Genomic DNA, 26,335 nt, shown 5'->3' with positions numbered 1-26,335 from the left:
ATCCTCCATTTTTTTTAAAACTATCTTTCTGAATTTTGTACTAATGGGTACAGAGATAATGTATAAAAGTCCTAAAATCTGAATGCACGTGGGTATAATCTCTCTCTCTGACTTCTTTTTTAAAGGGCTTTTAGGTAAAAGGAGTCCCAGCAGCTACCTAATGAGAGAAAGGTTTTCTCTTTCTTTGCCTCTGTCCCTCACGTGCTTTCTTTTACTCCCTTCTTCCCATCTTTTCATCTCCAACACTGCTCCTTTTTGCCTTTTTCTGTGGAAACCAAGCTGTTGGACTGGGTTACTTGATCTCGCTTAATTCTATAACTTGTATAGAATATCTCTCTTTGACTTCTTTCCTTAACCTCTAGCCACAGAAAAGGAGTCATTCTAATGCAAAGAATTCTGGTCATCTGTAAATATCTTTTGACACATAATTTTAGCATAGGTAATAAACTTAAAGAAAACTATTAGCAAATATTTCTGTGCCCTTTCATAAGCCAGGCATTTGTTAATAATGGTTATTCATTAATGAATGTTAACAGACACAGCCCTTGTCTTCATGGAACTTACAGTCCACTGTGAAATACATATCTTATGATTAGACGAAACATTACCAAAAATGTAGCACTTTTACATTACAAAGCAGTAAGATGCTGATTTTAATTAAATATAATTTACCTGCATCAGTTTATTGTTTTTTATTATTTTCAAAGAATTTTTTAAAGTATTTTATTTATTTGAGAGAAAAAGAGCATGCGGAGTGAGAGAGACAGAACATGAGCACAGGGAGGGGCAAAGGGAGAAGCTTCCCACTGAGCAGGGAGCCTGATGTGAGGTTCAATCCCAGGACACTGGGATCATGACCTGAGCAGAAGGCAGGCACTTAACCAATGGAGCCTCTCAGGCGCCCCTACAGACAATTCTTTAAGAGAAGTTTTAAGTTCACAACAAAATTAAGAAGGTACAGAGATTTCTCATAAGCCCATACATCCAAATAAGTGTAGCCTCCTGTCATTATCAACATCACTCACAAAGTTATAGATTTGCTATCAAGGATGACACGTCATAATCACTAGGGCTCACACTTTACCCATAGTTCACTGTTGGTGTTACACATTCTGTGGGTTTAGACAAATATATAATGACACATATCCATCACTGCACTATTGTATCGCACAGTATTGCACAGAATAGATGCGCCGCCTTAAATATCTTCTATATTTTGCCAATTCAATCCTCCCTCCTCACCCCATCTGGCAAATATAAATCTCTTTATTTTCTCCATAGTTTTGCCTTTTCTAGAATGTCATATGGTTGGAAGCATACAGTACATAGACTTTTCAATTTAGCTTCTTTGGTTTAGTAATATTTAAGATAAATAGCATTTAAGGTTCCTCTGTGTCTTTTCCTAGTTTGATAGCTCATTTCTTCTTACTGTAAATATACTCCTTTGTCCAGATGCACCACAATTTGTTGATCTATTCATCTACTGAAGGACATCCTGGTTGCTACTAAGCTTTGGCAATTGTGAAAAAGCAGATATAGACATCCATGTGCAGGTTTTGTGTGGATATAAATTTTTTGATGCCTCCATACCAAGGAGCATGAATGCTGGATCATATGGTAACAGCATGTTTAGTTTTATAAGAAACCCCAAGATGTTTTCCAGAATGGCTGTATCACAGGCATCCTCATTAATAATGAATGATTGTTCCTGTTGCTCCACATCCTTACCAGCATATGATACTGACAGTGTTCTGGATTTCGGCCTTTCTAATAGCAGTGTAGTGTATCTCACTGTTTTAATTTGCATTTCCCCAATAACATACAATATGGAGCATCATTCCAAATAGTTATCATCTGTATATCTTCTTTGGTGAGATCTTTGGCCTATTTTTTAACCAAGTTGTTTGTTTTATTAATCCTGAGTTGTTTTTATATATGTTCAATAGCAGTCTTTATCAGATGTGTCTTTTGCAAATATTCTTCCCAGCATGTGCTTCTCATTCTCTTAACATTGTTTTTGCAAAGTAGAAGTTTCCAATTGTGTATAGTCCAGATTTTCAATTATTTCTTTAATGGATCATGTCTTTAGTGTTGTATCTAAAAAGGCACCATATCCCAGATCACATATGTTTTCTCCTATGCTAATTTCTAGAAGTTTTATAGTTTTATGCTTAGGTCTACAATCCATTTTGATATAATTTTTGTGAAGGATGTGAGGTCTGTGTTCAGATTTTTTTTTTTACATATGGATAGCCAGTTGTTCCAGAATCATTTTTGAAAAGTCTATCTTTGCTCTATTATATTTCTTTTGCTCCTTTGTCAAAGGTCACTTGGCTATATTTAAGGGGGCGTGTTTCTGGGCTGTGTATTCTGTTCCATTGATCTATTTGTCTATTCTTTCACCGATACCAAACTGTTTTGATAACTGTAGCTTTATAATAAGTCTTGAAGCTGGGTAGTACCAATCCTCCAACTTTGTTCTTCTCCTTCAATATTCTGTTGGCTATTCCGGTCTTTTGTCTTTCCATATAAACTTTGGAATCAGTTTGTCAAAATCCATAAAATAATTTGCTGGGATTCTGGATGAGATTGCATTGAATCTGTAAATCAAATTAAGAACTGACTTCCTAATGATATTGAGACTTCCTAACCATCAACATGAAATATCTATCCTAATTTATTCAGTTCTTTGATTGTATCAGAGTTTTGTAGTTTTCCTTATAGAGACCTTGTACATATTTTGCTACATTTATACCTAAGTACTTCATTCTGGACGTGTTAATGTAAATGTTATTGTTTAATTTCAAGTCCACTTGTTCATTGTTAGAATTTAAGAAAACAATTAACTTTGGGATATTAATCTTGTATCCTGTATTGTTACTATAATCACTTATTAGTTATAGGAGGTTTTTTAGTCAATTCTTTCAGATTTTCCACACAGTACAATCATGTGAACAAAGATAACTTTATTTCTTCTTTTCCAATATGTATTCTTTTTATGTCCTTTTATTGCCTTATTGCATTATCAAGGACTTCTAGTATGGTATGAAAAGGAGTGGTGAGAGAAAACATTCTTGCTTTGTACCTGATCTTACTGAGAAAGTTTAAAGTTACTTACCATCAAGTATATAATATTTGCTGTAGGGTACATTACACCCTCAGTTTTCTGAGATCTTATGTTATAAATAGATATTGGATTTTGCCAAATGCTTTTTCTGTATCTATTGATATGACCATGTGATGTTTCATTTTCAGCCCACTGATATGATGGATTACATGAATTGATCTTCAAATATTGAGCCAGCCTTGCATACCTTGGAGAAATCCCATTTGGCTGTGGTATATAATACTTTTTACTTTTTTGGATTTGATTTACTATAATTTTATTGAGGATTTTTATATCTATATTCAGAGAGATATTGGTCTGTAATATTCTTATAAGGTCTTTGACTAGTTGCTAGCCTCATAGAATGACTTAGGAAATATTCCTTCTCCTTCTAACTACTGAAAAATATTATAGAGAATTGGGGCACCTGGGTGGTTTACTCAGTTAAGCATCTGGCTCTTGAATTTGGCTCAGGCCATGATCTCAGGGTCATTATATCAAGCTCCCAGTCAGGTTCCACAGTAGATGTAGAGCGTGCTTAAGATTCTCTCTCTTGCTCTCCCTCTGCCCCTCCCCTCCTGTTCACATGCTTTCCCAGTAAATTAATTAATTTAAAAAATTAAAAAGATTATAGAGAATTAGTATAATTTCTTCCTTAAATGTTTGGTCGAATTCACCAGTGAATCCATCTGGGCCTGGTGCTTTCTGTTTTGGGAGGTTATTAATTATCAACTCAATTTCTTTAATAGATATAGACCTATTCAGATTGTCTCTTTTTGTTTCAGTTTCAGCAGATTGTGTCTGTCAAGGAATTGATCCACTTCATCTAAGATATTAAATTTGTAAGCATAGAGTTGTTCATAGTATTCCTCATTTTCCTTTTAATGTCCAAAGGATCTATAGAAACTTTTCCTCTTTCTGATATTAGTAATGTGTGTTCTTGTTATTTTCTTCTTCATCAGTCTAGCTAGAGGCTTATAAATTTCATTGATCTTTTCAAAAGAGCAGCTGTTACATCTGTTAATTTTTCTCTATTGATTTCCTGTTTTCAATTTCATTGATTTATCCTATTTCTTTTTTTAATTTTTTTTTATTTGAGAAAGAGAGTATGAGAGTGAGAGAGGAAGCACAAACAGGAGGAGGGATTTAAAGAGAAGCAGACTCCATGCTAAGCAGGGTGCCCAACGTGGGATTTGATCCCAGGACGCTAAAATCATGACCTGAACCAAAGGCAGATGCTTAACCAACTGAGCCAGGCAGGCACTGTATCTTATTTATTATTTCTTTTCTTCTGTTTACTTTGTGCTTAATTCATTCTACTTTTTCTGGTTTCTTCAGGTGGAAAATTAGATTACTGATTTTAGATCTTTCTTTTTTACTACATGAATTCAATAATATAAGTTTCCTTGTAAGCACTGCTTTTGCTGCATCCCACAAATCTTGCTAAGTTGTTTTTTTCATTTTCATTTAATTCAAAATATTTTTAAGTTTCTCTTTAAATTTGTTTTTTGATGTATTATATAAAAGCAGGTTGTTTAATCTCCACATATCTTGGAATTTTCTAATTATCTTTCTATTACTAATTTCCTATTACTTTTCACTGTGTTCTAAGAGCACGCATTGTAGGTTTCTATTATTTAAACTTGTTAAGGTGTATTTATGGCCCAGAATATGATCTATCATGGTGAATATTCCATATGAGCTTGAGAAAAATATGTCTTCTACTGTTGATGGATGAAGAAGTCTAGAGATGTCAATTACATCCAGTTGAATGTTGGCATTGTTAAGGTGAACTATGCCATTTCCTATCTTCTGCTTGCTTTACCTGTCTATTTCTGAGAGTTGGGTATAGAATTCTCTAACTGTTAAAGTGGATTTTTCTATCTCTCCTCGCAGTTCTATCAACTTTTGTCTCACATAGTTTGACACTCAATGTTAGGCACATACACAATTAGAATTGTATTGTCTTCTTGAAGAATTGACCCTTTTATCATTATGTAATGCCCTTCTTTACCCCTATAGCTCTCCTTATTTTCATGTCTTCTCTGTCTAAACTAAATACATCTACTCTTGCTTTCTTTTGATTAGCATTAGCATGGTATATTTTTCTCCATTTATTTTTAATCTATAGATATCTTTATATTTAAAGTGGCTTTATAATAGACAATATACATAGGTCGTGTTTTTTAATCTACTCTAACAATTTCTGTCTTTTAATTGGTGCTTTTAGATCATTGACTTCCAAAGAGGTTATTGATACATTTGGAACAATATCCACTATATCTATTACTGTTTTCTATTTGTTGACTTTGTTCTTTGTTCTTATTTTTACCTTCCATTTTTTTTTGCCTTTTGTAGTTTTAATTGGGCATGCAAATGATTCCATTTTTTTCTCCTTTCATACCATATCTGTTATACTTCTTTTCTGTTTTTGTTTTTTACTTTTTTAGTGGTTTCCTTACAGTTTGCAATATACACTCAGAGTTAATCCATGTCCATTGTCAAATAACACTATACCACTTCATGGGTAGTGTAAATACCTTATACTAACAAAATAATACTAATACTTATTCCCCCATCCCCATATCTTGCTGTCATTCACTTCACTTATATATAAGCATACATAACCACACATATATTAGCATATATAAGTATATAAGCTATATTCATAAGCTGATGGATGACTAAATACATTGTTAGTATTATTTGAAAAAACTGTCATTTGTTAGATCACTTTGGAATAAGAAAAATAAAAATTTTCATTTTACCTTCTTATTTCTTCTTCATTATTCTTCTTTATGTAGATCTGAGTTTCTGACCTATATTATTATCCTTCTCTTCTAAAGAACTTATAATATTTTTGCAAGGCAGACTTACTTGCAACAAACACCCTCAATATTTGTTTGTATGAGAAAGTCCTTCATTTTAAGGATAATTTTGCAGGCTACAGAATTCTAAGTTGTTGGGGTTTTTTTCTCTCATCACTTTAAATATTTTATTCCCTTATTGCTTAAATAGTTTCAAATAGATTGAATGTAATTCTTATCTTTCTTCTTCTATAGGTAAGATGCTCTTTCCATCTGTTTTCTTTCAGGATTTTTTTTAATCTCTGATTTTCTGTAGTTTGAAGATGATATGCCCACACCAAAATAAGTGTAGTTTTTGGAATTTATTCACTTAGTGTTGCCTAAGATTCCTAAATTTGTGGTTTGGTGTCCAAGAATAATTTGGGGGAAATTCTCAGTCATTATTGTTTTAAATATTTGTTCTGTCCCTTTCTCTCTTCTCCTTCTGGTATTCCCATTTTCCATATATTACTCCTTTTGTAGCTGTCCCATAGCCCCTGCATATTTTGCTCAGGGTTTTTTTGTTTGTTTATTTGTTTTCAATCTTTGTTAACTCTGCTTTTCAGTTTTTAAAGACTCTACTGATACATCCTCTAGCTCAGAGAGTCTTTCCTCAGCTATGTCCAATCTCTTAATAAGCCCATCAAAGCATCCCTCATTCCTATTACAGTGTTATCGCTAGCATTTCTTTTTGGATCTTTCTTAGTATTTCCATCTCTCTGCTTACATCACCCATCTTTTCTGCATGATGTCTACTTTACCCATTAGGCCTATAGTATATTAATCATAGCTGTTTTAAATCTCTGGTTTGATAACTCCAACATCGCTGCCATATCTGGTTCCAATTCTTGCTTTGTCTATTCAGATTGTGCTTTTTGTCTTTTTGTATACTTTGTAATATTTTCTTGATAGCCAGACATGATATATCAGGTAAAAGGAACTGCTATAAACAGGCCTTTAGTAATGTGGTGGTAAAGTGTGGGAGGAAGTATTCTATAGACCTATGACTAGGTCTCACTTTCTAAGTGACCCTATGTCTCTGGACTGTGAACTATACAAGTACTTTTCAGTTTTTTCCTCCCCCTTTATAAATGAGACAAGATGACAGAATGGACTGAAGTTGGGTGTTTCTCTTTATCAAGTCAGGTATGTCCTTAAATAACCTTCCAGGTTAGGCTCTGATTAACTAATTTCCCCTGAAGGTAGGCCTTCTTGAGAAGAGTGTCCTCTGGCAAATTTTGAAATGGTTTCCTCTCTCTGATATTTACTATGAGAATCTGGTCAAACTCCTGGAGGTCAATATCAAAATACTGTTATGGCCTTCTTATGACTGTGTCCTCCTGGAGCTTTTAACTCTTAAAATTGTTCACACCGAGCTTCTTGCTATTTGTTAATGATGGTTCATTTTAGCTATCTGGCATCGGTTTTTACATCAATTTTTTTTTCTTTCTTAAATTTTATTTTAATTCCAGTATAATTAACATATAGTATTACATTTGTTTCAGATATACAATTGTACAATATAGTGATTCAACAATTCTATACATTACTCAGTGCTCATCATGATAAGTGTACTCTTGATCCTCTTCACCTATTTCACCCATCCCCCACACCCCTCCCTGCTCTGGTAACTACCAGGTTGTTTTCTAAAGAGTCTGGGTTTTGGTTTTTCGCTTTTTTCTTTATTTCTTTGTTTTATTAAATTCCACATATGAGTGAAATCATATGGTATTTGTCTTTCTTTGACTAATTACTTTATTTGACATTCACTCTAGATCCACCCATGTTGTTGCAAATGGCAAGATTTCATTATTTTTTTATGGCTGGGTAATATTCCATAGTGTATATATACCACTTCTTCTTTACCCAGTAATTTGTCAGTGGTCACTTGCATTGCTTCTATAATTTGGCTATTGCAAATAATGCTACAATAAATATATGCATGCATTTAACTTTTCAAATTTGTGTTTTGTATTCTTTGGGTAATTACTGGATTGTAGGGTAGCTTTATTTTTAATTTTTTGAAGAACGTCCATGCTGTTTTCCACCCTGGCTGCACCAGTTTGCATTCCCACCAACAGTGCATAAGAGTTCCTTTTCCTCCACATCCTTGCCAACACTTGTTTCTTCCCACATCAATTTCTGCTCATGAGTCTCTGCTCTAGTAAGCTGCAACTCTCTGTATTTGCACATTTGTCCTTTTAATTTTGGGGGAAGAAGTTTGCCCTGTATCTTCCCTTCTCTTATAGATCTATTAAAGAAGTTAATTTTTTACTCTATTCAGCTTTTTAACTTGTTGTTAAGATGGAGTGAATATTTCTAAGCTCCCTATATGTGGAACCAGAAACCAGAAGCCCTCTTTATTATATTTTTAATCAAGTAGTGGCTGTAATGTCCATTCTAATCCTAAGCAATGTAAATTCATTAAATATAATAGGAACCAGGCTCTCTGAAAGCTAAGAGATAAATTGAGGAACTTGTTCTGTGGACAGAATTTCAACTCTACATGCAACACATAATAGATATCTATTTAGTCTACTTGGTGTCCATTAGCTAGTCTTCTGTTAGCAATATGCAGTTTTCCTTTGAGGAACTAAAGGAAACTTAAGGGAACTGTAAGCAGTGGATAGAGCTTCTGTGCAACTCTCAAGAAAAGTTCTCTGTCCTCCCATAGCAAAGTGTTGGACTCATGATTCAAATTAAATCAATCAGGTGCTCTCTCTCTTTTAAATTTCCTTTTTGCTTTGATTAACCAAATGGGTTTTCTGTTGCTTATAAACAAAGGATCCTAATAAATTAAATCAAATATACAACATATCACTTCATTCATTCATTCATTCATGTATTTATTTATAACATATCACTTTAAAATGCAAATAGCCACCAGGTGTTGGATGGAAGTATTAAATCACCATATTGTACACCTGAAACTGATATAAAACTGTATGTTAACTGGAATTTAAATAAAAACTTTAAAACGCTTTAAAAAATAAAATGCAAATACTGTCAGCCATATAAAATATGATTTAACTTTGGCTTCTATGGGTAATTATATGTAAATTATATATAAAATTTCAAAGATCAAATCAGTTCCAAATTTAAAACCAAATGAGAAATGACTGTATCACTTACATTTTTTTCTGTCCATCCATTCTTCTAGCTCTGCAAAGTTAATAATTTGTCTTGTCCTCCAAAGGCCAAGACGATATTTAACACGATGGATCAGCCTATGATACATGTTTATAACTGCTCTCAAATTTGGTCCATGAGACAAAGCCTATAAAACAGTAATATAGACAGTAAAGTCCCATTTTTACATATTTCTTCTATATATATATATTTAATATGGTTTTGCCCTTCCCATTTCATCAATTTCACCCGGTTTATTAAATTATAGATGTATTTACTAATGTTTATTGTCTAGGTTGGCTAAATACATGCACTGTAGAATGAGATAATCTCCTCGAAGTTCAGAGAGCTTCATTATAAGCTGCTTTGTCATCAAATACTCATAATTCCCATAGCATACAGTGTTCAATGATGGATACTTTCATGGTTTCCAGATTTCAATAATGTGTAACCCACTTGGCCAGAAATAAAAAGGTTTTATTAAGATATTATTCTGTATGATGATTCTTGCCTAAGCTATTCACTAGGGGTGCCCAAATCCTTGTTTATTTTCTTTATTTTGAAAATTGTATATTAGTGAATTTTACTTATTTTTTTACTGAATGTCTTCAGGTTTTTCATGTTGATTTGTAAAACTCTGTTAAATGTTAAATAAACTAATCCTTTTCAGCATATGTGCAAATTTTATCAGTTTACCTTTTAACTGTGACTATATTTTTCTATATATACATTTTCTATATTATACTACAATAGCTTTAAAAATTAAAGTATAAAAATTAATTTATTTCAGGTTTTTTTCTTAACCAAATAAAGTTCCATTTTATCAATGCAATTATTTTTACATTTTATATTTACTGGCTCATTAATTTATCTACTTATCTCTATTAATTCCTTTTTAAAGCGATATTTTCCTGTTCTTGACTTTCTGAATTAAAGACTTAATTCACCTATTTTCATTATTTTTTAAGACTGTAATTTTTTAAGACTGTATTTAAGTTCATAAATTCCTCTCTGAATAATCCTTCCTTTGATGTGTTTTGTATGCCATTTTACAAGGAAAAAAACTGAAGCAAAAAATCTTTAAATAACTTTCCCAGTTATTGGGTGGTTAGTTGCAATAGCTAGTAAGTTATCAAGTTGCAGAATTTATTTTGAAACTGAAACAAGGACACTCCAGGGTCAACATTTTTAATTATACACTATATCCCTCTTAATTTATTTGAATTTACTGTTTTTTCATGCATTCTGTGAGTTTTTGGTTTCTTTCCTACTACATTTCTTTCAATATTTAATAACATTTCCCAATGTTTATTTTTAATCTGCCTTTTATTCAATAGGCTTTCGTAGCTTGTAGAAAAAATAATGAATTGGTTATACTGGTAACACTGGTAGAGCATTCCCTATTATATGAATTTTAGTGGGAGGCAGAACAAACCTCCCACAACTTGATATTAATGACCCAAGCTTCCTTTGTTGAAGTTTTGTTCATTATCTACATTAGTACCAGATTTTTAAATCAAAACTAGTAATGCTTTGGAGCAAAACAGAGGTAAATCTATTTGTGTGGTAGAGTAACTGTGGCAGCAATATCCATTTTTCAAGGACAGGAGTACTCAGGATTCAGTATCTGCATTAGACTCCTGTAAAGGTTGTGGTTGCAGTCCTGAGAGCTGCCTAACCCTCATCATCCTTTCACGTTTTTTTTTTTTTAAAGATTTTATGTATTTATTTATTCATGAGAGACACAGAGAGGCAGAAACGCAGGCAGACGAAGAAGCAGGCTCCATGCAGGGGGAGCGGGATGTGGGACTCGATCCCCGGTCTCTAGGATCACACTCTGGGCTGAAGGCGGTGCCTAACCACTGAGCGACCCGGGCTACCCCCTTTCACGTTTTTGAACTTAGTTCTCCAAACCTCTGCCCAATATGCTACTCAATATCTTTCTGCTTAAATCTCTTGGTAGATTTCTTTTGCTTATAATTAAGAATCAAGCAATGTTTTCATTGAGCTTTTAGAATATGAGCCAAAAGGATCCTGGTTGGAGAGTATTTGCTAAGAGAGCAGGAGCACTGGGCAGCCATCAAATCCAACTGAAGTGTCTTTCCCTCCAAACCTAATAAATCCATTTTTGGAGACACAACCTGTCTTGTGGGGGATCAGATATGAGGCATTCAAAAAGTTACCTAGGTTTTCATGTTTAAGAAGTTGAGTCAGATAAATTTATAAGGGTCCATCTGCATGGTTCCTCCTACAGTGTGCCTCTCTGTCAGTCTTCTGCATGAAAATATGCCTCCACTATGGTGCTATGTACATCTCAGTATGTAAATCTTTCACCATATTTCTAAGCATTTCTCAAGATAAAATTTTTTAGAAAAATGTAAAAATTGATATTTACAAAAGCAATATTGGAATATAAAAGACTCACTGCAAATTAGTAATTATAATTTTCCAATTCTTGTTGACTTAAAGGGTAAATACATCATAGTTACCATATATCAATGTTTAAAATTCTTTCCAGTATGCACTTTCAGCCTCTCTTTTGTCTGATATGGTCATGTCTTGTTTTTAAAAAGTAATGAGGGATGCCTGGGTGGCTCAGCTACTGAGCGTCTGTCTGCCTTCGGCCCAGGGCATGCTCCTGGAGTTCAGGGATCGAGTCCCACATCCGGCTCCCTGCATGGAGCCTGCTTCTCCCACTGCTTATGTCTCTGCCTCTCTCTCTCTATGAGTCTCTCATGAATAAATACATAAAAATAAAATAAAACATAATAAATAAATAAGTAACACATGGATTGCTTGTTTGGAGAATTCCACTACATTATGACACTTACTGGGGCTTAATTTCTTTGATTACTAGTTAGAGTGCTCTCCTTTCATATTTATTTGCCATTTATGCTTCTCATACAGTAAAGTACTATTTTGTGTCTTCTACTTATTTCTTCCATTATTATTAGAGTGTGTTTCTTATCAGTTTATAAAAGGTCTTTACATATTGAGTCTTTTTAACACTCATGCTATATCAAATGTGTTTCCACAATCTAACTTTTTAACTTTTAAAAATATTTAGACATATAAGCAGATAACTTGCTTACAACTTGCCTACATGTATTAACTACAGTCTAACCTTGTCTAAACACTTACATATGACATCCAAAAGGGCCTTTATACAAAAATCTTGTTAAAGCAGGAAAAGGGAAAAGGTTTTTAAACCTAAAACTAGACTTTTAAACCTACTTTAGACTTTTAAGCCTAAAAAAACCCAATGAAACAAAAATGTAATATTCTAAATTGCTATCTTACACACACATACATAAGCACACAAGTGTACAAGCCACAAATAATGTTAAATGTGATTTATATATATAATATATAAAATATATATAATAAAATATATATGTAACAAAATATATATATATATAAATGTGATAAATATAAATTCACCTCCTCACCCACTAAAGAATTAGTAAAGCCCTTAGCCACACATAATGTAGCACACATTTAGGTAGCTAAAGCAAATGTCTCTTTCCTGGGTTTGGTTCTTCTCTCTCCAGGCCTCTTTTCTGTATCACCTGCCACTCACTTTGATATTGGTCAGAATGATTATTATATACCTGAAGCACATGCTTAATCCTTCTACCGCAAATTGCTTAGTATAAAGACTGTTAGTACATTCTTGGTACATTCAACTGTATCACTGAGTCTTGCCTTCCTTCCATGTGCCTCTGCAAATTTAAGTAGCAGCTTCTGATTACTACACAACTTTTAACCTTTATATCAATATATCTGTGGCCCTCTGCATCATCTCCCTGATGTAAGCACACCCCAGCTGGCTCTACAGTATCAGAAGGGAGTTTTAACCTAATTTTGGCAGGACACTCCAATGCTATGATCTGATCTGAGAAAAGACTCCACCATTTTGCAATGAGCACTGAATACTATTGTTACTAGAATAGTCTAATGTTTTAAAATGTCTAGAACCAGACAGACTTAGATGTGATGTTCAAATTTCAACTATGCCACTGGCTGGATGTGCAACTTGAGACAAATGTCGTTAACTCTCTGTGCCTTACTTTCATGGCTAGTAAAGATAGCTAAACAACTAAGAGGAATGGTATCACTTCAATTCTTGATCACCAACTTCACCTGGGTTCTCAAATGGTCTGAAAATTCACCTGTGTTTTTATATATATTTCTCTTTTTGCCATTTTCTGTAGGAATTCAATCTCCTCATATATTCAAACTCACCTTCTAAATGCTCACTCTTAGAAAATGACATTGTCCCATATTTAACCAATGGGAAAACATTAGATTATTGTTATCTCAACTTCCTATCACCAAATCTAAACACTTAGCAACAACCTTTGGTCCTACAACAGAGAAATACATCTCTCTTCTCTAAGGCTAATCCTGTCAGGTGTCTTATAAACACACGCCTTCCAATATTTTTCGCCTGTATGGATTATCTTTATCTCTCTTATATCATCAACCTTCCTTTCTTATTGGCTTCTATAATAAGCATTTAAATGTACTTAATTAAGTATTTTCCATCATAAACTATCCTACCTAAACTTTATAGTGTCTCATATTTATCTTCTCTAGATGTTTTCACTTCCTTGCTTTCCACACATCACTCCACTGAAACTTGCCAAGGTCATCCATGAACTAACTGTTGTAAAGATAGAAAATTCTTAGACCTTCATTCCTAGCAGCATTGGAGACTAGTGACTCCACCTTCTTTCTTAAACTGCCTCTGAATTTCCTTGATCTAGCATATTCCAGCTTTCTTCTTTACCTCTCTGGCTATTGCTTCACTATAACTGGATTCTTCATCTCCTGCCTTCCCCTTGCACATTGGCCTTTCCCTTTACATGCTTTTCTCCCTAATCTATATACTCTCCCTGGACAGCACGTTGAATCCCATGGTTTCAGTTATTATCATTAATAATGATCTCAAATCTATGGATGGGGGCAGAGTACAGGAAGCCATCATTGGTCAGGGAGCTAATTCATAATATTTAGGAAAAAAATTCAAACTTCTCATCCTCTGACCCAAATATGTTATTATACATCCTCCATCATGTTGAAAATAATTTATTTTAACTTACATAATTTATCTAATTAATTAATTTGCAACCTAATATGTAGCAGGAATATTCTAGACTTTGTGAACAGATTACTGAACAGAAAAGGCAAAATTCTTGTCTCAAGAAGTTACACTGTAATGGAAGGAACAACAATCCAATAAACAAATATATATGTGTTGGGTGTCAGTAAGAGGCTTGAAGTGTTTTAAATAGAATAGGGAGTGAGCAGACTGGATGTTATTTTTTATAAGGTAGTATGGAGCAGGCTTTTTGATAATTAACAATGAGCACAGACCTGAATGAACAGAACCAACTAGTCACCTGAGTAAAGAGCTTCCTCACAGATAACATGAGAATCACTCCTAATTGGGGCTACTTTCATGAGTGGGAATGTTTTATTGTCTTCCTCAAGTGTGTTAAGGTGGAAAAGAATTTAAGAACTACTGATGAATTCTAAATGTTTCCGTATGGCCCAATCTTCCTTCTGAGTTCTGGACCTATACTTTTTGCCTTGCAGACATCTCATAGATTTCCCATGGGTAGTTCAAAGTCAGTGTTGAAAACTGGACTCCTTTCCTTTCCTTCCCTCTCCTATCTGCTCTCCTCTTAAATCTTGTATTTCACAACCATCCACCAGGTAGCCCAATACAAAAAGCACAAAAACTGAGGAACTGTTCTTGACTCGTCTCTCTCTCTCTTATCTTTAAATCCATTCAAACCCAATGTCCTATCCTTTGCTCCATCTCTCCAGCCCTAACTCAAGCTATCATTATCACACACTGAATTATTGAAAAAGCATAGTGGTTGTCTTTCCTCTAATTTTGTCACTTTCTTCCCCAATTCATTGCCCAGTCAGTAATTTTTCTAAAAGGTAAATCTATTAATGTCACTTATCTGCTTTAAAGTCATTCATTCCCATAAACTAAGTAAAAGCATAAACTCCTTAGCATGGTTTTTATGGACATGCTTAATCTGACAGCCATCTCAGTTTCCTCTACTGCCAGTATCCTCCCAGCCAACTCTCAGCCTCTCATTGTTCTATCTCAGCTGTGGTCACTGATATTGTCTTTCACTGTGCCTACAACTCTCTCAGTCCATGGGGGTCTATCTGACAAAATATAACTATTCCTGATTTTCTAGATTTCAATGTATTGGCACTATCCAAGCCCACACCAAACACAGCTGTCTGCCCACACCAGACACAGCTGTTTGAATTAAATACTCTTTCTAAGTTCTCCAATGGTACCTAACACTTCCTCAGTTATCTGCATGTCTCTCTAGACTAGATGCTCTATGAGATCACATACCAAAAAAGAAACTGGATTCAGTACGTAGTAACTGTTATCAAAAGCTTTTTAAGTAATCTCAAATAAATGAACATAGTTCTCCTGGTACCTAGGAGCTAACACATTTATGTAATACATCTTTTCTGTTCAATGTCACCTGTGTCATGGGGTCACCTGTCCATGGATGGATTTCAGGATTTTCTTATTGTTTCTGTTTTGCATTTTGAGATAATAAGAGGAAATCCAGTCTTTATCAAATTTTCAAAGGCTTCTGTGACCTCCAAAAGGTTAAAGACCACTGGCCTATGCATGGGAAATTGTTATGGTAACCTTAAAACTCAGATTTTTCCAGAATTATTCCAAGTTTATTTATTCAACAAATATTTATTCAGAGATAATTTTGAACACTTTCCTATTATAACTATCAGCTATTCAAATGCCCTAGAATTTCAGCATTTTTGGAAAAGGACTAGAATTTTAAAATTTAAATGATAAATATTGAAATTATGTAAAATCTTCAAGGCATCACAATGAGAAAAAAATGGGTTTTTTTTTAGATCATTACTACTTATTCCAAAACACATGCAAACAAATAACACAGAGTTTTTAAAAGGCAAAGTACACTTTGAATGGTAGAAATAAATAATGCTAATAGTTAAATGCAGCAATCTCTATGGTACCCTTATGACTGATATGATAGTGCAGTGTTGCTTCATTATTTCTAAATAAACCCAAACTGGAGAATTTCATTGGAAATTATGGAAATTGTACAGTCTCTTGAGGTAGCTCAAAGTGACATTCTAGTAGACACTGTCTACAACTACAAGCTCTGAAGTAGCAGCCAAACAATTTGACTATGGAAATTTTCCAGCAGAGGGATCGCCAGGATACTGACAATTATCCAGTGACTTCTGTGCAGCCTCTAGAGCAGAAAGTCTATCAAGGATTCTCCCAACAACAACCCTGCACATGGGCATGGCCCTGGAACCTGACAATGTGTGCATCACTGGCCTGCTGCATTAGCTGTTCAAAAGCAGGCAAGATAACACTAACCATATAAACAGAGCAGCCATCCAACATAAAAAGCACCATACCAGGGATAGAACAAAAAAGAAAAGCAATGACCATAGCAAATTTTATAACCAAATCAAAGTCAACAATCTAGTGTATATTGGCACCAACTCTTTAAAAGTGCTTCCCATTCTTTTCATTTCAAATTCTATCTCTACATAGAAATACATTTTCCTTGTCAGTATCTCCTTTTTATCATGATCTTGGGCCCATTCTTGCTCTTTAAGTTTACTAGACTCATTTTTCTCCCAGAGGTGATGGATGACTTTATAGTTCTCTTCAGTGGCAGGAAATGCTATAATTAAACTAAATCATAACACAAATACACAATCATATGTATGCATATGATATATAATATATATTTTATATTATATGCTTACATATATACATATATATTATTTCTCTCCATATATAAATGTAAGTCATTAGAGTACCCTGCTGAATTTCTATAACTATATCTTGTTGAATTAAAACAGCCATTCAATAGATATTTGTTGAATACTTACCATGAACCAAGCACTATTCTAGGCATTTGAACACAGTAGCAAACAAAACAGAAACCATGTAAATATATACAAACAACTAAATAAACAAGAAAAAGGCAGATAATAAGTGCAAATATTTAAAATAATAGGATTGTATATTATGTGCCAAAACAGCAATGTGGTGCTATAAATATGAAAATAACATGTACTCCCTAATAGTTCACTTATTTGTATTGCTTATGACAGGCATATAAACAAAGGTCACAATATAGATACCTGGGCACAATAATGACCAAAAGAATAGAGATAATTTTTGCTTGATGGACCAGGGACAATGTCTCAGTACGTATATTTAAGAAAGATCTTGAAAGATGAGTTGGAGTTTATCAGAAGATTAAGAAGGAGGAGCATTCCAGCTTAAGAGAACAACATCAGAACATAAGATACAATAGGAAACAGTCATGGAATTAAAGAATTTGGGCTTTGCTAAAGCACAGGGTATGAGTGAGGAAGCATAATGGGATGAAGATGAACAGTGGGCAAGTGGCAGACCAGGGAGGTCATATGTATATCTTAGAGAATTCATACCTTCTCCTACAGTCAAATAGGGCCACTAAAAGATTATGAGAAATGGAATAAGGTAATCAGAGTGCAATTTCCTTAATTGGATGTGACAGATTAGAAGGTATGTAGCAAGGACAATAATTAGGAGACAACTATAGTTCTCCATGTGAGGGTTGATAAGTAGAAGTTGTGACAAGAAACAAAGAGAAGAAGAGCAACACAAGAAATGTAATGGTGATAATAAATTGAATATGGAAGTGAGGAAGTTAAAAGAGTCTAAGGAAACTCCAGGTATAGCTTGGACAATGGATGGTAGGATAGTTCATCAATATAGGTAGCATACGGGGTGGTCTGAGATGGTGACATAGGAAGATCTTGAACTCACCTCTTCCCTCAAACACACCAAAACTACAGCTACATATGGACAATTCTCTCTGAAAAAGAAAACTAGTAGAAATGTTCCACTACAACAAGAGATAAAAGGATCATATCAAAATGAGTAGGAAAACCAACAGGGCCTACATTCAAGGGACACCAAGGGCTGTAGGGAAAAGAAATTCTCCTTCTAAAAGGCTCGCCTACAGTCTCACTCATCCCAGGACCCAGCACAAAAGCAACCATTTGAAAAGCACTTACACTATATGTGAAAGGGATTCCTTTGCTAATCTTACAGCATGCGCTGAAGGGGCAAGGGACAGGTGGGACTCTCTTCAGAGATGAAGACACTGGAAGAAGCCATTTTTGCATTCTTCCCTGACCCAGCTAGCACAGGAAGGTATGTGCAGATTTAGTGCCATCTAAGGCTGGTGGGGCTGGATGGTGGTGGCACTGGCTGGGGCCCATGAATGTGAGCAGTCACAACATTCTCCTAGTCCTTTGCTAAAGCCTGTGAGCATGAATGGTTGAAGTATTGCTCTACTCCTTGGCTGGGACCAGCAAGTGCAAGTGACCATGACGTTCTCCCACTCTCTTGTTAAAGCAAACAGGCACACACACACACACACACACACACACACACACACACAGTACTCCACCCATATACTATTAGATTTAACAAATGAATTCAGTAAAGTTGTAAGCTAAAAAATCAATATAAAGAAATAGGCTATGTTTCTTTATAGTAATAACAAGATATCAGAAAGGTAATTAAGAAAACAATCCTATTTACAAGAGCATCCAAAAGAATAAAATACCTAGAAATAAATTTAACCAAGGAAATGAAAGAACTGTACTTTGAAAACCATCAGACACTGATGAAAGAAATTGAAGATGACATGAATAAATGTAAAAACATATTATGCTCATATTAGAAGAATAATATTGTTAAGATGGCCATACCAGCCAAGGTAATCTACAAAATCATTGTAGTCCCTATCAAAATAGCCATAGCATTTTTCACAGGACTAGAACAAATAATCCTAAAATTTCTACAGAACCAAACAACTCGAAATAACCAAAACAATCTTGTAAAAGAAGAACAAAGCTGGAGGTATCATGCTTCAGGATTTCAAACTATGCTACAAAACTATAGAGATCAAAGCAGACATATAGATCAATGGAATAGAATAGACAGCCCAGAAATAATCCCACACTTATAAAGTCAAACAATCTATTAAAATGGAGGTAAGAATATAAAATGAGGAAAAGACAGTCTCTTCAATAAATTAATTGTTAAAACTGGACAGCTACATGCAAAAGAATGAAAGTGATTCACTTTCTTACAACATAAAAATAAACTCAAAATGTATTAAAGGCTTAAATAAGATCTGAAGACATAAAACTAGAAGAAAGCACAGGTAGTAAGCTCTTGAGCATTGGTTTTAGCAGTACTTTTTTAGATCTGTCTCCTCAGGCAATGACAACAGGAGAAAAATAAACAAATGGGGCTACCTCCAATTAAAAAGCTTTTGCACAGCAAAGGAAACCATCAACACAATGAAAAAGGAGAAATGAATAGGAGAAATTATTTGCAAATGACATATCAGATAAGGGTTAACATTCAAAATACATAAAGGACTCATACAACTCAATTTCAAAAAAAAATCCAATTAAAATTTGGGCAGAATATATTTGAATAAATGTTTTCCCAAAGACATACAGATGGCTAATAGGTACATGAAAAGATGCTCAACTTTACTACCCATCAGGGAAAAGCAAATCAAAGCCATAATGAGGTATCACCTCACACCTGTCAGAATGGCTACTATCAAAAAGATAAGGAATAACAAGTATTAATGAGGATGTGGAGAAAAGGGAACCCTTATGCATTATTGGTAAGAATGTAAATTGGCACAGCTGCTTTAGAAAATAGTATGGATAGTCCTCAAAAAATTAAAAACAGAACTACCCTACAATCCAACAATTCCACTTGTGGAATTTTTTGAAGAAAACTACAACACTAATTCAAATATCTGTGCATCTCTATGTTCAATGCAGCATCATTTACAATAGTCAAAATATAGAAGCCACCTAAATGTCCATCAATAGATAAGTGGATAAAGATGTGATTGATACATAGATGATGGATAGATGATAGATAGATAGATGATAGATAGATACAATGGAATATTATTCAACCATTAGAAGGAATGCGATCTTGAAAATTCAACCATTTTCAACAACATGGATGAATCCAGAGGGTATTATGCTATCTGAAATGAGTTAGGCAGAGAAAGACAAAAATATTGCATGATTTCACTTATATGTGGAATCTACAACAAAACAAATGAACCAAAAAAAAACAAAGCATAAACATATTCATAGATACAAAGAATAAACTAATGGTTGCCAGACAAAATAGATCCTAGATAGTTATTTTGAAAGTCAAGATTGCTGCTTATGAAAGTTGCTCAGGTGTGTGGGTGTGTCTAGAGCGCTTTTTGAGTTAAATGTTTACACTATAAAGAGTATCCAGGAGTGTGGGAAGTGGAGCAAAGTTGTTTATACAGACAATGAACAGATAACAAAACGGTGAAACAAAATTAATGCAAAGAATAGGCGGTGCCAGCCTTAGAATAAAAATGGTCCCAGAACTATTGAGTTAAGGATTAAACCAGGCCTTTTGTTCAGATTCTCTAGTTTGACAAAATCTGAAACTGTCAGCAGAATAGATAATTCATAGCATTTTCTCAATGCAAAGAATGTAGTCAGAACTTTATTTAGAAAAACCATAGATATATTAACCAGGCAACTATTCAAAACTCTATTTGCTTAAAATCTACATAAGAAAATTTATATACATTATATTTAACACATGCTTTACCTTGACCATTATTCTCTGGAATCTTTTGCGTTCAAGCCATCCTCTGACATAGGCCTGCATTAGGATGACCATTTTAACGACTTTTTTGATATTTACAAATTTGGTCCTTTCCCGGAACACTTGGAAGATTTCTATGTGTGGTCCAATTCTTTTAACTTTATTGTCAAGCTTCCCACTTTTACTTAGAATAGACTTTATCCTAAAAATAAAATATAAAATATAAAACTTCCTTATTATAGTTAACAAGAAAAATAACCACTTCTTAAAAGTCTTAAATTCATTTTAATGCTAAATGTATTAAAATAGGAAATGTATTATAATTTGTATATAGGTTTCATGTATACATCACCTGAACATGTCAATAGGATTTTCCAAAAAAAAAAAATAATAATAAAGTAAAAAATAAAAAATAAGGATTTTCCAAAGAAGTCTGAACATGCCAGAATTAATATAACATATATATAATGAAACTTCTGAAGAAAGGAAATCCAAAAGAAAGCAAATTTTTCAAAGCTTATCCGTAACTATTTAAAAAAGTAATATAAAATATTTAAGGAACAAAATATTTTCATATGACAGAACAAGTTAGTCAAAATAACTTTACTATCCCAGAAGCTACTTTAAACGAAAGACTAGGGGGATCCCTGGGTGGCGCAGCGGTTTGGCGCCTGCCTTTGGCCCAGGGCGCGATCCTGGAGACCCGGGATCGAATCCCACATCAGGCTCCCGGTGCATGGAGCCTGCTTCTCCCTCCGCCTGTGTCTCTGCCTCTCTCTCTCTCTCTGTGACTATCATTAAATAAATAAAAAATTAAAAAATAAATAAATAAATAAACTAAAGACTACTTCAAAATTATTTGGCACTGATACTCTGTTTACCAATCATCTGAAAAGTGATTTTATTCTCCAAACACTCTCAATCAAAAGGCATGATAGTGTATTGCTAAAGTCACAGACTACAGGATCACAGAAGTAAGCGACCATGATGGAAATCATGACAAGCCCTGACATCGGGCTGGTTCTTGAGAAATCCTGTTCTACTTTTTACAATGGGCATTATTTTTCTTCCCTTAGTGACTAAAATGTTGGGAGTCTAATTTTAATTATTTCACCCACACATCTAGTCTCTGTTGGGTGGTAGATTGTGGATGACAGGGAGTCCCAGCTCAGTCTTTTTCATTTGTCTTTATTATGAGCCTTGAAGCTTATGATATTGCCTTATATTATATGTTGTTTGAACACCAGTATAGCTAAAAATATTTAAAAGACAATTTTGTTCCCACTAGAATGAAGATCAGCTCCACATCAAGAGACATTTATAACAAGTATTTCTTAGAGATCTTTTTTGACTCCCTTCCTACTCCCAAGTAGCCACAACTGATCAGTGAAATTTGCTCAGGCACAGAAAACTGTGTTCCATATTTACTTTTGACCTATAGCTAAAGATGTAGAACTAAGGCTGTTCATTCTCTTCATGCTTGTGCGTGTAAATGAAAAAAAATTCTTACTCTCCTTGCAAGAGAAAAGAAGTTAGCTCTGTATAGTGTTCTCGTTACTACAGCTCTTTTGTATCTGTGACTGGTTCTTTCATTCCATTTCTTGAGAAAACTTTTTTACTTTTTTTTTTTTTTAAGATTTAATTTATTCATTCATGGGAGGCATAGAGGGAGAGAGAGGCAGAGACACAGGCAGAGGGAGAAGCAGGCTCCACGCAGGGAGCCTGACGTGGCACTTGATCCTGGGACTCCAGGATCACGCCCTGGGCGGAAGGCAGGCGCGAAACCACTGAGCCACCCAGGGATCCCTGAGAAAACTTTTTTTTTTTTTTTTTTTTTTAGAAAACTTTTTTATATTAATGAGTCAAAACTATATCATTTTGTGTTCTGGAGAAATACCCCATCTAGACAAAGCTATCCAGAAAAGATAAAGAAAATGAAGCAAATTTTTCAGTTTGTTTAAATTAACATTGATTTTGTAAAGCTTAGAAGAGAGCTCTGCCTTCTAAGAGGATTTTTGTTTCATTAATATACCAATTTTTATGAATGGGCCTTGATATAGGAGATAAACTGGTAATGTAGATAAAATGTTAATGATTACTTCTGGCTGTCCAGAGTTTCAAGACCTGCAGTGAAATCTAAAGAATTCTAAGTTCCTGACTTCTTTCTCTCAGAAGAAATAAGAGAAGTTTTTTTTGTTTTTGTTTTTGTTTTTTTAGGACTTTATTTATTTACTCATGAGAGACACAGAGAGAGGCAGGACATGGACACAGGGAGAAGCACGCTCCCTCCAAGGAGCCCGCCCGATGTGAGATTAGATCCTGGTCCCAGGACACGCCCTGAGTCGAAGGCAGATGCCCAACTGCTGAGCCACCAAGGCATCCCAAGAAAAGTGTTATTGAAATACCCAAGTGAGCCAAGTTTATACCCTAAGTTCTTTACTCTAACAAGAAAAGAGAAATAAATCTTAAAGGGATGTATATGACTGTAAAGTGATGTGCGATATGTATTGTTGAAGCACAAGAGCTCTGCTGGTCTCTTAAGTTGCCTTGAATGTCACAGAGTTCTTAGTCAAAGTGTGTGAAAAGTGAAAAGTGTATGAGTGAAAAGGAGAGAATGAGAGAGAATTGAAATTAATTATTTTGATTAAAAGCTATATTTAATATGAGTGATTAGAACTATATTAAGTAAAAGAATTATGAAGAATTGCAAACATTTATAAAATGATGGATATGTTTTGTCTGTTTTTATCAACTTAAAAAGAAAAAAATGTTATCTTAGGCCTTAGACATACGGACTTTGATCAATAGTATGCTTCTAAATAACTGGAACACTAAAAATAATGAAAAGGGAAACTTAAGGCTGAAGAATAATTTATAGAGGGCTTGATGTAAAATGATTTATATGTACAAATAATAGATTTAAAAAGAAGCTATAAAATATATCAAATTTTGAACAAGTTGTCAATTTTGATGAGCTCAATCATAAAATAGAGAATGATTGTGAATCCTTGTCTACAAAATGTTATTTAAGTTCTATATGAAAAGAGTAAGATTAGAATTTGATTTACTTTCTGTTACATTGACAGCCTGAGTTTTGAATCCATACTCTGCTCTTTATTTAACAAAAAATCATTTAGTGCCTTCAATATAGTTTGCCCAGAAAACAAAAGCTATTTATATCACAAAAATATTCCCTTTATTGTAATTATTTTTTTGTTCTTTCTGATATACTTCTTGCAAAATCTGGTATTCCCAATATTTAATGTTGCTGTAGCTGTGTTGCATTTTTTTTTTTTGTACTCTAAAGGCATCTATGACTTTTGCTCATACTTTGGCTCTTCTAAGAATTCTTTCCAATATTGTTTTCCCAAAGTTCAAATCCCAAACTATTATGATGTATTTTAACCTATCTTTTGGGTGTCCCAGATGACTGCAAGACCATACCAAAGATTTTCTTCTTCGCTATCTAAAAGGAGGGATGCTAGAAATGGTAAAATATGTTTAACATAGTTCTATAAATAAACCAAAGATGACTCTTGTATAATGTTGTTTACTTCTTACATCAGGCTAGCACCATTAGCTTAAAAGCCTGCTGGATCCAAACTCAAAATTCTTAGACATCCAATTCTTTTTTATATTGCCCCAAAGACTATATTTTCAGCCTTTTAGAACCTGCCTGCTTTGCATATCACACAAAACTGCAACCAACACCTGCTATCCATAGATAAGATAAACCTTAGGGCTGTAAAAGACCTCAATCCACTGCCGCTCTTCAGAACTCTCCGACCCAGAGACTCCCCATCTTGCTGCTGAGTGACATTACCCAGATAGGTAAGCCCTCTCTTTGACCCCCCTCTCCTGTGGGAGTTCCTTTTCCCTCTTCCCCTTCTAGGTAGTGTTTCTATGTCATTATCTCTGGAAGGTTTTCTGCTCTGAAGGACAAGCCCTCTCATGCAAATCTATGTAATGCCCAAATATAGCTTGCTATGTGCTACAGCAACCTCATAGCCATCTTTTCCCTGATTAGCCCCAAGATCCTTGAACTCATTACAATCGTCCATAGTTTTATTTAACTAAGAGCTATATTGAGACCTGCCCTTTTTATCGAAGTCCAAAATATGAAAAGAGATAACTAATTTTTAAAAAAGTTCCACCTCAAATTAAATATATAGCAACCAAAATACTATTAATATAAATGTATTAGAAGCACCCTGTGGTAAGTTGTTTGCAGTGATGGCCAATTAAAGCTTCCTTATATCTCTGTCTTCACAATGTAATTTTTACAGCTCCACTCATCAAGAGGTAGAATCTGTTTACCCACCTATGAATGTCAGCTGACCCTGTGAATTGCTTTGACCAAAAGAATCCACTGGAAGCCATATTGTTCTAGTTTTTTTGTTTGTTTGTTTGTTTGTTTAATTCATGATAGAGAGAGAGAGAGGCAGAGGGAGAAACAGGCAGAGGGAGAAGCAGGCTCCAAGCAGGGAGCCTGACGCAGGACTCGATCCTGGGACTCCCGGATCAGGCCCTGCCAAAGGCAGATGCTAAACCCTGAGCCACCCAGGGTTTTCAGCATGTGCCTGAAAGGCCTCAAACAGTTCTATTCTCTGAACCTTATATCTACAGAGGAACAAACCAACCAGCCTCTAAAGGTTCAGACAAGAACATGGAGAACAGACAAGTTGTACCTACTAAAGCAAACCTGGGCAGCATCAGCTGAATCTCACGAGAGATAATAGTTGTTGTTTTAAGTCTGGTGATGCTATCATAGCAGTAGATAACTAATATGCATATTTAGAAAAAAAATATATACATATTTACATTTTCTACCCAAAGGCTAATATAATAACTGTCAAATCGATTTTTAAAATTATTTGTTTCAGAGGTAAATTGTCTCCATCAAGAAGTAATACTCAGGATGAACATTTTATGGAATAAATTCTTTTAAAACTTGAAGTTTATCAGTGCTCTCGTTGTGAATAATATGTTCTTATTTCACGGAGATCAATGATTAAGTCCTTATGGAATGAATGTGTATGTCCTCAATAGAGGGTTCCATTCCTCTCCACTCTGAGATTGTTGGTGGTACATCAAATATATAGTAAATATAACCCTTTTAGTCATATCTTCAACAGGTGGCTTCTGGCTTTCTCTCGTACTTGCCCAAAGCCCCTAATACAACTTATAGCTTATAAATTATGTCTTCTGCAAGAAATATCAAAAGAATGATCGCCTTATAAGAAATGCATTTTCTTGGGGCAGCCGGGGTGGCTCAGTGGTTTAGTGCCACCTTCAGCCCAGGGCGTGATCCTGGAGACCCAGGATCGAGTCCCATCTCCAGGATTGCGTTCCACGTCAGGCTCCCTGCATGGAGCCTACTTCTCCCTCTGCCTGTGTCTCTGCCTCCCTCTCTTCTGTGTCTCTCATGAATAAATAAATAAAATCTTTTTTTTTAAGTTGGGAATTTTTAGATTTTACTTATTTATTCATGAGAGACAGAGACAG

The 26,335-nt window shown here is 34.6% G+C and overlaps 1 protein-coding gene across 1 annotated transcript in view; it reads right to left on the bottom strand.

Moving 5' to 3' along the window:
• IQCM (IQ motif containing M) overlaps window positions 1–26,335 on the bottom strand; it is a gene marked incomplete at its 5' end in the record, with an annotated part of 343,549 nt that overhangs the window by 162,191 nt on the left and 155,023 nt on the right. The window contains 2 exons of the mRNA XM_041738752.1: window positions 9,085–9,229; window positions 20,834–21,032. Coding sequence (XP_041594686.1) covers window positions 9,085–9,229; window positions 20,834–21,032 — 344 coding nt within the window. The remainder of the gene's footprint in view (window positions 1–9,084; window positions 9,230–20,833; window positions 21,033–26,335) is intronic.

This window comes from Vulpes lagopus, chromosome 23 (assembly GCF_018345385.1).
Source record: "Vulpes lagopus strain Blue_001 chromosome 23, ASM1834538v1, whole genome shotgun sequence".
Taxonomy (NCBI): domain Eukaryota; kingdom Metazoa; phylum Chordata; class Mammalia; order Carnivora; family Canidae; genus Vulpes; species Vulpes lagopus.
Note: the sequence above shows the minus strand (reverse complement) of the source record. Positions and strands in the feature narration are given on the sequence as shown.